This window comes from Grampus griseus (genome assembly GCF_964374135.1).
Source record: "Grampus griseus genome assembly, chromosome: 8".
In the NCBI taxonomy this organism is placed as follows: domain Eukaryota; kingdom Metazoa; phylum Chordata; class Mammalia; order Artiodactyla; family Delphinidae; genus Grampus; species Grampus griseus.
In genome coordinates this window covers 43,471,299-43,481,902 of record NC_139002.1, presented here as the reverse complement: position 1 = coordinate 43,481,902, position 10,604 = coordinate 43,471,299, and the positions used below count along the sequence as shown (strand labels likewise).

At 43.9% G+C, this 10,604-nt stretch overlaps 1 protein-coding gene across 1 annotated transcript; it reads right to left on the bottom strand.

Annotated features, from left to right (window-relative positions):
* Positions 1-6,394: 6,394 nt before the first annotated feature.
* On the bottom strand, positions 6,395-8,059 carry LOC309826086 (lysine-specific demethylase 4D-like; the record flags this gene model as incomplete). Its single annotated transcript, XM_082660068.1, has 1 exon — positions 6,395-8,059. One exon carries the CDS (start codon positions 8,057-8,059, stop codon positions 6,395-6,397), a length of 1,665 nt encoding a protein of 554 aa, XP_082516194.1.
* Between the last annotated feature and the right edge of the window lie 2,545 nt (positions 8,060-10,604).

Sequence of the window (10,604 nt, the reverse complement as noted above, 5' to 3'; positions counted from 1 at the left end):
ATTTAACCGCCAGATGCCAGCAGACTGCATTTTTGTAATGGCCAGCAAGGACTGAGCAGGAACCAAGATGGCTTGGCCCACATGGAATTGCAGAGATAGTTAATAAAATGAATAGGATCCCCGGGGGCATAATAGATACAAGAGAAGCCAAGAATACTGCTTTAAGATATAATCAAAAGAAATCAAGAAAGTGTGATCAGGAGGCAGAGGGTTGTTTTCTCCAATTAATGTAATGATCCTTTCTTCCAGTTCCCAGGACTGAGACAATTTTCAGACTTAGAACTCCTTGATTGATGAGGTGACCACATCCCTAGGCGTAAGTTCCCTGTGACACCATGACACAGTATTATATACTGTAATGATTACCCAGTCCTAATCCAAAGGGACCTATGGCTAATAACTCAAATGACTGTTTATTAGGAAAATGGGAAGATGCATACATTTAGATTTCACACAGGGTATGAGATTTAATTGATACCTGGAGACCTGAAGCGTAACCCTCACCTCATGTTAGACTGGGAACTAATGAGAATCAGGTAAGAAATGCAGCTCTGGAAAATCCCAGAGCATAGTGAGTCTGTTGGGTCTGTAGACCCACCTAGTGGTCATTCTCTTGGTAACTGAACATGCACTGGAAACACAGAAGACCTCACTCACAAGTCTGGCAGTTGACCTCTCTGAGTTACCTCAGCTGGGGCTGTTGCCCAGAATATCTTCATATAACCTCTTCATGTAGTTGCTTGGGGGCTTCCTCACAGCATAGTAGTTTGCCTCCTAGAGTGAGGATCCCATTACTGTCAGATGGAAGTTATTCTACCTTTTGTGCAACACAGAGTGTCTTATCTGTTATTGCCACAACCCTACCCATGTTCAAAGGGATGGAACACTTTCAACGGGGAGCAGTATTGAAGTTACGTTGTAGGAAGAGAATGAGGGATGGGATATATTGTTGAGTCTATTTGGGGGTAAGGAGGGGAGGAATAAAACCCGCTTTATCTGCTCTTCCTAAGAAGCTGATCTCAGGGATCTGCATCCAGAGAGTGAGGGCCCTGGATATAGTGGATTCAATGAGATAGCTCCACACTTCAAGATCCAGATTTCTATTAAATGCATCTCTAGTTCTCTGGAAAATTGGCACAGTAAATATTTCTTCTGTTGTGGGGCCCTTCAAGGACAACTGGACAATTACTCTGAATACAACATAGTAAAAGAGTGTTGACACAGATATGCACAATACTGAGTGGGAGAGATGTTCATCTCCTCATAGAGCACCAGGAAAAGACTTGGTGATTCTAGGACTGAGTGGTGAAGAAGGTCAGTACCTCTCCTCTGCAGGAAACTCCTTCTGATGTCTCCATATTTCACTGAAAGTCTTATTAATATGGGCCTTGTGGACTTCTGTCCATGGGAGTATTTCTGAGTAGAGGGTGGCCTATCCTGCCTTTAATAGACAGATGTTAAATACCCATAGCTGAGTCATCCACTGGACTTTACCAGTAAGTGTGGCCCGAAGAGACTGAAACTTGCCCCCACTCTCAGACAGAAATTGTTCTATTCTCACAGTCCCCGTGCCTCCCATACTCTGAAGGGACAGTCAGGCTTGTTCTTGTGACCTCCCACTCTTCTGGATTGTGGAAGTTTCTGATGCTGGCTCTGAGACATGGCATCTTTTTGCAAAAATCTAGTGTCTATATTACCATTCTGCTGTGAAGGAACAGGCCCTGTCCTTGCCACAGGCTTTTGACTGTCTTCTTATATGCACCTCTCCTCTGGCCCTACTGAACCATGATGTCTGACAAAATCACTCTGAAATCTTTCTCCTTCTCCTTCAGTCCTCTGTCTGGCCCGGATCTCAGTACAAAAATCTGGAATGTCTCTACCCACATTCCAGGGCTCTGCCCTTGCTCTTCACTTTCATAACGAAAGATGTGTTGATCATCTAAATATCCCAGAGTGAGAAATGGCTGCCGCTTGTTCTTACCTGAGACCCAGCAATAAAGATGTAGGATCAAAGGGAGGAAGTGGCAAAAGAAGTTTTCCAGAATGTTCAGTCACGTTCCTGTGATGTGGCCTCATTTCCAGAAGCTGGAGTGAAGGTTCTCCTGTCCTGACTGATTCCACAAACATGTGAGGAGGTCATGCCTAACAGGACAAGGGGTATTTGGGATTATATAATAGGAAGAAAGGAAGAGGAAAGTAACGTCCAGGTAAAGGATCAGAGATGAGACTAGAACAATAGAGACATAAGGAGTAGAGAGGAACTTAGAAAAAGCAGTGCAAAAGAAGAGATGCATTTGTAGAGAAATTTGCATAAAAGGGTTACTGTGACCCTGCGGGCAGATATAGAGAAAAAGAGGTTCAAACAGTGCCTGGACCAAAGTAAACTGTCCTTACTTTAATAGATGTGCCAACAAATCCAAAAGAAAGATAATCCTTGGGGAATATCAGCAGGGTTGTAGACAATATGAGATATGGATACGGGAGACAACAGGCAAAGCTTCCTGCACATTTCAAAATTATTCTCGGTGGTAGAAAATCCCATTTCAAGGAGTTGGCATGAAGCTTCTGCCGTTTCTTAACACCCAAAGTGAAAAAGACAGTGGAGAGCATGGTTAAGAGCACAGACCCTGAAGCTAAACTGCTGAGTTTGATTCTCAGACCCATTGTTCACTAGCCCTGGTCAACTTGAGATGACATGCGGCCATGTTCCCATTTGCAAAACAAACTAGGTACCTATCTCAAAGGGGGGTAATTGGATCAGTGCCTTGCAGAAGTTTTAATTACTACTATTATTGAGTACATGAACAAAATGACAACAAAAGAGAGAGGGAGCTCACTCACGAGAAAAGCAAAAATACAGGAATTGAAGCAAAGGTAATAAAAATCGAGCAAGAGAGAGAGAGAGAAAACCCAAATGTGAGACAGTAGTTGATGAAATAGGGAAAGCATTTAAAAGATTTTCAAAACTTTGAAATTTGTTGTAGAAGAATGATGTAGGAAAACAGACATATCTGTATATAACCCAGAGTGGAGATTTCATCTGTTTTTCACACTCAGCATTCTAAGTCCCACCCCCACTCTCCATATCATGACCCACGACAGTAACAGATCTCAAGTATCTCTACTTGGAGCTCTTCAACCTGGCTTAAAAGACACAGTAGGAAATGGCCAAAGGTCTCAGCTAAGGAACTCACAATCAAGGAGGCGGGCTTTAGTTAGTTGGACCTTCTTTCATTTAGTTCTCAATTTGTAGGGTAGGAGTAAAAGGCTTTCTTATGCTCCCACACCTCCTAAAATGAATCCCTAGACGGCTCCACCACGCTCTTGAACCTTGGTGTGGCTTTTAATAAGAGTTTCTCAGAGCCACAGAGGGTCTCAGCTGCCCTTAGAGGTAGATGACATCAGGATCCCTTTAGGCTCCTAGTGGAGCCACAAAGAGATGGGAGACATACTGAAGCTGTGTGAGGACTCTAGGCATAGTAAAGCATGAAGAAGTGAGTTCATGAGTCCTGGGATCCTCTTTTCCCCCGGAGACCCAATCAGCCCACAACCAGGACTCAGGTTTCCTTTTGCTTGATCATGCCATAGCCTGCCAATTGTCTCTGAATACAGCTCCCTTAGATTAGAGAGTTCTGCATCACAGCCCCCGTTCTAGCACTGAGAACAAGCACCCTACTATTACACAGAGCAGAGCTTCTCATAGCTTCTCCCCATTCCTCATTCTTTTGGAGATTTGGCCACTGCAGCATGAGTACAATATTCCTAGGTGGGAATGCCCACAAGCCCCATCCTGGGTTTACATGAAAACAGACATTTAAGAAGCCTCCTGGTGTCAAAGGTTCTAAGTGGGGCTCTTCTCCCCTCTGTTCCTTGAAATAAGTAATAAACTCACAGAAACAGGGAAGGAATAACCACAAGAACAAATTGGATGAATTTCCTCCTTTATACAAATCAATTCAGTGAACGATAACAGTAAAAAAAAAAACATCTGTACTATTCCTTTCAAAGCCATTATATGAAATCTTTCATCAATAATCACCCCTGCTTAGCCTATCACCTACCTGAAACCAGCTTCTCACAATTAAAAAAAAAAAAAAGAAAAAGCAGATAAAAGAGAAAAAAAATTTCCCAGTTTCATTTATCCTTGAAAAACATGGCCTCTTTTTCTTGCTATTTTTCTCCAGAGACAAGATCCCCTCAAAGATTAAAAAGTCTTTCAGAAGGGTGGGAATATCTGACTTTCTTCTCTCCCCTTCTCATTTGCATGTGTGCCTGTAAGCTCACACACACTCAGAGGTTTTCAAAAATATACAGAAATTGCTGTGATATGTGAAATACATTTGAAAACATCATCTAATCCCTAGAAGATTTGCTTCTGAATTTTTCCCAAGAAGGATATCAACACTGCAACTGATATCACACCAAGTGGATATTTTCTTTCTCTTCCCCTCAATCCTTCTTTCAATATAGATAAAAGCAATCTTACCAGTCAATCCCAGTAAATTTTGTTGGCTAATTTTCTTAATAAAATTTTCTCCAATGGAACACAAAATTTAAAAAAAGTATACAAAAATATTAACAAAATCATTAATAAAGGCTACTTATGTGTTCTGGGTTAAAATAGTTTATTTTTGTTATTTTGTACTTTACAAATTTTTTGCAAGTAGCAAAAATATGAGTGCAAGATTGTATTAGAAGAGGAGATGTAGTTGGTTATCCCTATGGTACCCACAGACATTTGTAGGAACTATAATGAAGCCTCTTTCATTAATAGGAGCAAACTCAGAACCTGCCAAAGAGGGGAGGGGAGTCTCCAGGTGCAGAGGCCAGTTCTCACTCCAATTCCACTTCTTTGAAGGTTTTCTGGATAACCCCCATTACCATCAAGGTGACCACAGGTGGGTTTTTTCCATATAATATGGTCCTGGTCTAATTTTTATTCAAGCAAGGGGCAGAGATGAGGTTGGAACTTTGATTAAAGGCTTAATTCAAACTACAGGGAAAGACAAACTAACAGTAACCAGAAGCAAGGTAATTTTGTTTCATACAACTCACTTTTCTCACCTTCTAGTTGATGCTTCGTCTCAAGGAACCCCTGTTGCCTGATTTTGTCTGTCCCCAACACCAGGAACTGATTCTCTGTATCCCTGCCCACTGTCCACATTCAGGAAGGGGAGGAGACGAGAGAGGGCAAAAGAAGCTGCCCTTCCCAGTTGTGCTTTGTTTCCTTTATAAGAAGGGATCCTAGTCAGATTTGATGTTAATTATCAAGACTGACTTAGCCTAGTAGGTGCATCAGAATCACCTGCAGGGCTTGTCAAACCACAGCTTGCTAGGCTTCAACCACAAAGATTCTTTTTTTTTTTTTTTTTGTGGTACGCGGGCCTCTCACTGTTGTGGCCTTTCCCGTTGCGGAGCACAGGCTCCGGACGCGCAGGCTCAGCGGCCATGGCTCACGGGCCCAGCCGCTCCGCGGCACGTGGGATCTTCCCGGACCGGGGCACGAACCCGTGTCCCCTGCATTGGCAGGCGGACTCCCAACCACTATGCCACCAGGGAATCCCAACCACAAAGACTCTTGATTCAGTAGATCTGAGGTGGAGCCACAGAGTTTGCACATCTAACAAATTATGAGATGCTGCTGTTGGTGCGCTGGACCATAGTTTTAGAATCTCTGACTGAGCCCATATCCATTAAAGATGATTCTTTTAGAGACTTCCCTGGTGGTGCAGTGGTTAAGAATCCACCTGCCAATGCAGGGGACACGGGTTCGAGCCCTGGCCCGGGAAGATCCCACATGCCGCGGAGCAACTAAGCCCATGCACCACACCTACTGAACCTGCGCTCTAGCCCACGAACCACAACTACTGAGCCCACGTGCCACAACTACCGAAGCCTGTGTGCCTAGAGCTCATGCTCTGCAACAAGAGAAGCCACTGCAATAAGCCCACGCACCACAATGAAGAGTAGCCCCCTGCTCGCTACACTATAGAATGCCCACACGCAGCAACAAAGACCCAATGCAACCAAAAATTAATACATTTATTTTTTAAAAAAAAGAGCTTCTGTGGTTTCTGGGGTGGAGGGTCAGATAAAGTCACATTTAGCAAAGTCTTCAGTCGTCATGGGCTCACAGATTGAATACCATGCATTGGTGAGGAATTCCTCGCAGGACTCAAGAGATGCAGGTGCCTCTAGCTTTAGCCCCAGGGGATCACAGTCAAGGGTGTGCGGGAGACTGGTCTCTGCAGCTGGGACAAGACTCTCAGAGGAATATGATTGGTCCAAACTTAAATCCTCACAGAAGTTCACGGGGGCCCTGCAGTTCCCAGCATCGTCCCTGGGAAACACTCTCACAGTCCCAGGGACGTAAGGAGGAATCAAAGGGAGGCTGTCAAGGACACTGGATGTAATACCCTCCAGAGATGGCAGGCATGGGCCAGGGTGCATCGGATTTTCGGGATCCAATGGAGGACCCAAGGGTTGAAAGATCAGGGGCGCAACAGCACCCGGAAGGCTTAGAAGGATGCTGCAGCCATGGGCTCAGCAATGCAGGGTTGTCCATCAAGGGATCGCCAGCAAACGGGAGCTGAGCTTCTAAGTCCAGAGATGGGTGCATTGTATCTAAGGACAAGCGCCTCTTAGTCCGGGCCTGGACAGTCGGATCCTGAGTCCCCTCTTCCCGAGGACGACGACGAGGACCGTATCGTCCTGGTAGGTGGAGATCCGCAGCAGATGGACCTGCGGTCAGCGGCGGAGTCAGGCTGGGTTCCGCGGAGCTGTAGGCAGCCGCAGCCCCGAACTGGGCAGCAGAGCAAGAACCCCGGGCCGGCGAGGCGGGCGGGGACGCAGGATCCACAGGGGCTCGACAGCGGGTCCCATGGCAGGCGGCCACGGGCGGACGGCGGTGCGAGGCGCTGCGGGACGGACAGTGCCTCCGGCGGAGCGCGGGTCCCCCAGGCGCGCGGACCTCCCTCCAGGCGTTCAGGAACTGGCTGCTGGGCATCGTGGGCTGCGTGTGGTCCACCGCGGTCCGGTCCTGCCCGCGTTTCCACAGCTCGTAGCGCTCCGGTTGCAGGATGCGCACAAAGGCGTCCATGGAGAAGGCGACCTGCGCCTCCCCGCAACTGCACTGCGATGCCACTTTTCCATAATCGATCCAGCGCGGTGAGGCGAAATTGATGGCTTCCGCGCAGTTGAAACCATGGTTGAAGCCGGAGTGGTAGCCATAGGGAAACGTCACTATGAACTCTCCAGCCTCCTGAGTGACCCGACCGAAGGGGATGCCGTTGTCCTTGAGGACCGTGGGCGAGATGAGAGCCACCTTGTGCCGCAGGAAGGCCTTACAGCCCCGCGAGCTGCCCGGGAAAAGCTCCCTGGCCAGGCCTTCCAGGCGCCGGCCGTGCTCCGGGGGCACCGCGTACCAAGTCTTGGGCTCCCCGAAGTGCAGGTAGTTGATGCTGTAAAGGTCCATGTCCTCCGTGTGCCAGGCGAAGGCGGTCTTCCACATGCCAAAGTAAAGGTAGGGGGTGTTGACGCCCTCGATGACCACTCCACACTCCTGTTCCAGCAGGTCCTGAATGGTTCCCAGATGTCCAAGTTTCCACTGCTTCGTGTTTTCATTGAATAAGGAGCCACTGACGTCCGCACCATATACTGGTGAACCATAGGGGCGTGTTTTCCAATATTTTCGCTCCAGATCCTCAAAATCAGAGTAGAATGGAGTCTGGTGTTTTTCACTGTTTGCCAAGCGGCGATACTCGCTCACAGTCATGGCTTTCTTCTTTTTGTGGTGCTGAGTAAACACACCTGCCTGCCCAGAAATCACCTGCTGGAGGGGAGCGGCTATTAAGATGTCATCGATGTCATCATAGGTCTCTCTGGCTTTCCAGTCCTTGGGTGGAATGATCTTAGCCAGGCCTGCTCGGTGTGCACCTTGGGATTCCATATAAGCAATGTATTTATTGAAATCATTAAACTCTTCTTTGGTTGGACGAAATACCATTATGCTACAACTTGGGTTCTGGGCCCAGTTGGACTTAGACTTCATAGCTTTCATTAATAAGCAAGAAACTCCCAAGTTTTTACTTATGTTCTGGATAGGTGAGGATGCTGGAAAACACTACTTTTTCAAAAATGGGTTGGAGTATATCAGCAGGAACCCCCAGCAGACTTTAGTGCAGTGAGTTGATAATATTTCTTAGGCTTGCTGATTCTGCAGGGGACTCCACGCTGGGCAGAAGCCTTGCTCAGGACTGATGCTGGCTGAGCCTGCAAGTCTGTGATGTCCTTGGTTGACACTTGGCTCTGGTCTCTTGAGCTCTAGTGAATCACCACCCAGCCCTGGGTGGGTATCCCAAATGTGTCTTCAGGGCAGTATTGGAAACAAAACCTAAGAAAAAGTACAGTACAGACAGGTTGCAAACTAATGTTTGGAGATAGTTACTAGGGAACTACAAATAACACACCACCATGGAATATAATTGCATATCCAAAGAAAGGCTAAAATTTCATAAGATTGACAGTACAAGAAATGGTGTTGTTGTGAACAGTGGAAATTCCTGTACTCTAGTAAGGAGAATGGAAATCATTACATTCACTTTGAAAAACTATTTGGACAGTATCCACTAAAACTGAACTTACCCATGTGCTATGATTCATGCCTAGGATATGCGTATATCTGTGCAATGAAAGTCAAGTCCAAGAATGTTCAAAACAACATTATTTCAGTAGCCAAACACTGGAAGCAACTCAAATGCCAGTCAACATTAGAATGGTTAAGTACATTGTAGTGTATTCATACAATGGAATACAATACAGCAATGAAGATAAACAAGAACTACATGAAAATATAAGAATAATTCTATAAACAGAATACTGAGCAAAATTATCCAGACCCAAAAGAATACCTATTCATTGCTTCCATTTATATAAAGAGAAAAAGGAGGCAACGTAATCTATGTTAGAAGTCAGAGTAGTGGTTACCTTTGTGAGAGAGAGAGGTTGTGAGTGGGGGTGTGAGGAAATCTCTAGAATAATGTGAATATTCTATCCTGAAGCCAGGTGATGGTTACACAGCCATCAGAATGGCTCACTGTCATAAATCATCAAGTTATGATGATTTTTACAAATTTCTGTGAAATAAAAAAAAATTTCTGTGAAATAATTTTTTTTAATTTATTTAAATTATTTAAATAAAATTTAAAATATAGTTTAGGGTGAAAAGCATTAAAGGAGACAGATATCTTTCATTGTACCAAAAGGAAAAGGAAGGATGATTGAAAATATATGAACTAAACATTCAATTGAAGAAGCTACAAAATAGAAGAAGGGGTAGGAGTAAAAAATAACAAAGCATAAAGAAAAGTTAATGAAAGAAAACACATACAACACCAAATACTGATGACCAAAGTTATTCTTGGAAGAAATTAAGCATAGCAATAAAACATGGGCATAACTGCGCCTAAGAAAGAAGGGGAAAATAAACCACTAGGAATGAAATAGTGTAAAAGAACTTTTAAAATCTCAAAAGAGAATCTTAGGAGAAACGTGACAGCAAGATTTTCAAAAGATAAGAGAAAAGAATAATTTTCTGGAGAGGAAACATATCCAAAATGGATCCAAGAAACACCAGAAAGCTTGAATAATACCCCAGTATAAGAAGCTGGTTCAAAGTACGACACCTGAAAGTCCAGGGGACACATCATTTTATATGTGAATCTAGAAAAGTTGCAAGAAACAGTTAACTCTTACTGTGCAAATTGTCTCAGAGTACAGAAAAAGTTGGAAAGCTACTCAGATGAGGCTATTCTTATCTCTGATAGCAAAACGAAAAAAGGACAATAAAAAAATAAAGCTACAGGCCATCATTGTTTATAAGCATAGATGAAAACATAAACTGGAATGTCATCCAATGAAATACAGCAATATAATAAAAGAATAATACATCATGACCAAATAGAAAGGAAGGATGATTCAACACTGGAAAATTTAATGATATAATTCAGAATATTAACAAAGTAAATGAAAAATACCATCATCTTATAGGTACCAAAAAAGCATTTGATGAAATGCCAAATCCATTCATGATTTTACAATTCTTACTTGCAGAGCATCAAGAGAAACTTGTTTTGTAAGATAAAGAATTTCAAGGTAAAAAATAGCAAGGATCATTCTTAACAGTGAAACAAATGTAACATTCTCATTAAAGTTAGGAAAAAGAGATGCATCAACATGAAAAGCTTCTCAACACCACTAATTATTAGAAAAATGGAACCCTTTTGCGCTGTTGGTGGGAATGTAAGTTGATAGAGCCACTATGGAGAACAGTATGGAGGTTCCTTAAAAACTAAAAATAGAATTACTATATGATCCAGCAATCCCACGACTGAGCATATACCCAGAGAAAACCATAATTCTAAAAGACCCATGCACCCCAATGTTCATTGCAACACTATTTACAATAGCCAGGTCATGGAAGCAACCTACATGCCATTGACAGATGAATGGATAAAGAAATCGTGGTACATATAAACAATGGAATATTAGTAAGCCATAAAAAAGAATGAAATTGCATCATTTGTTGAGACGTGGGTGGATCTAGA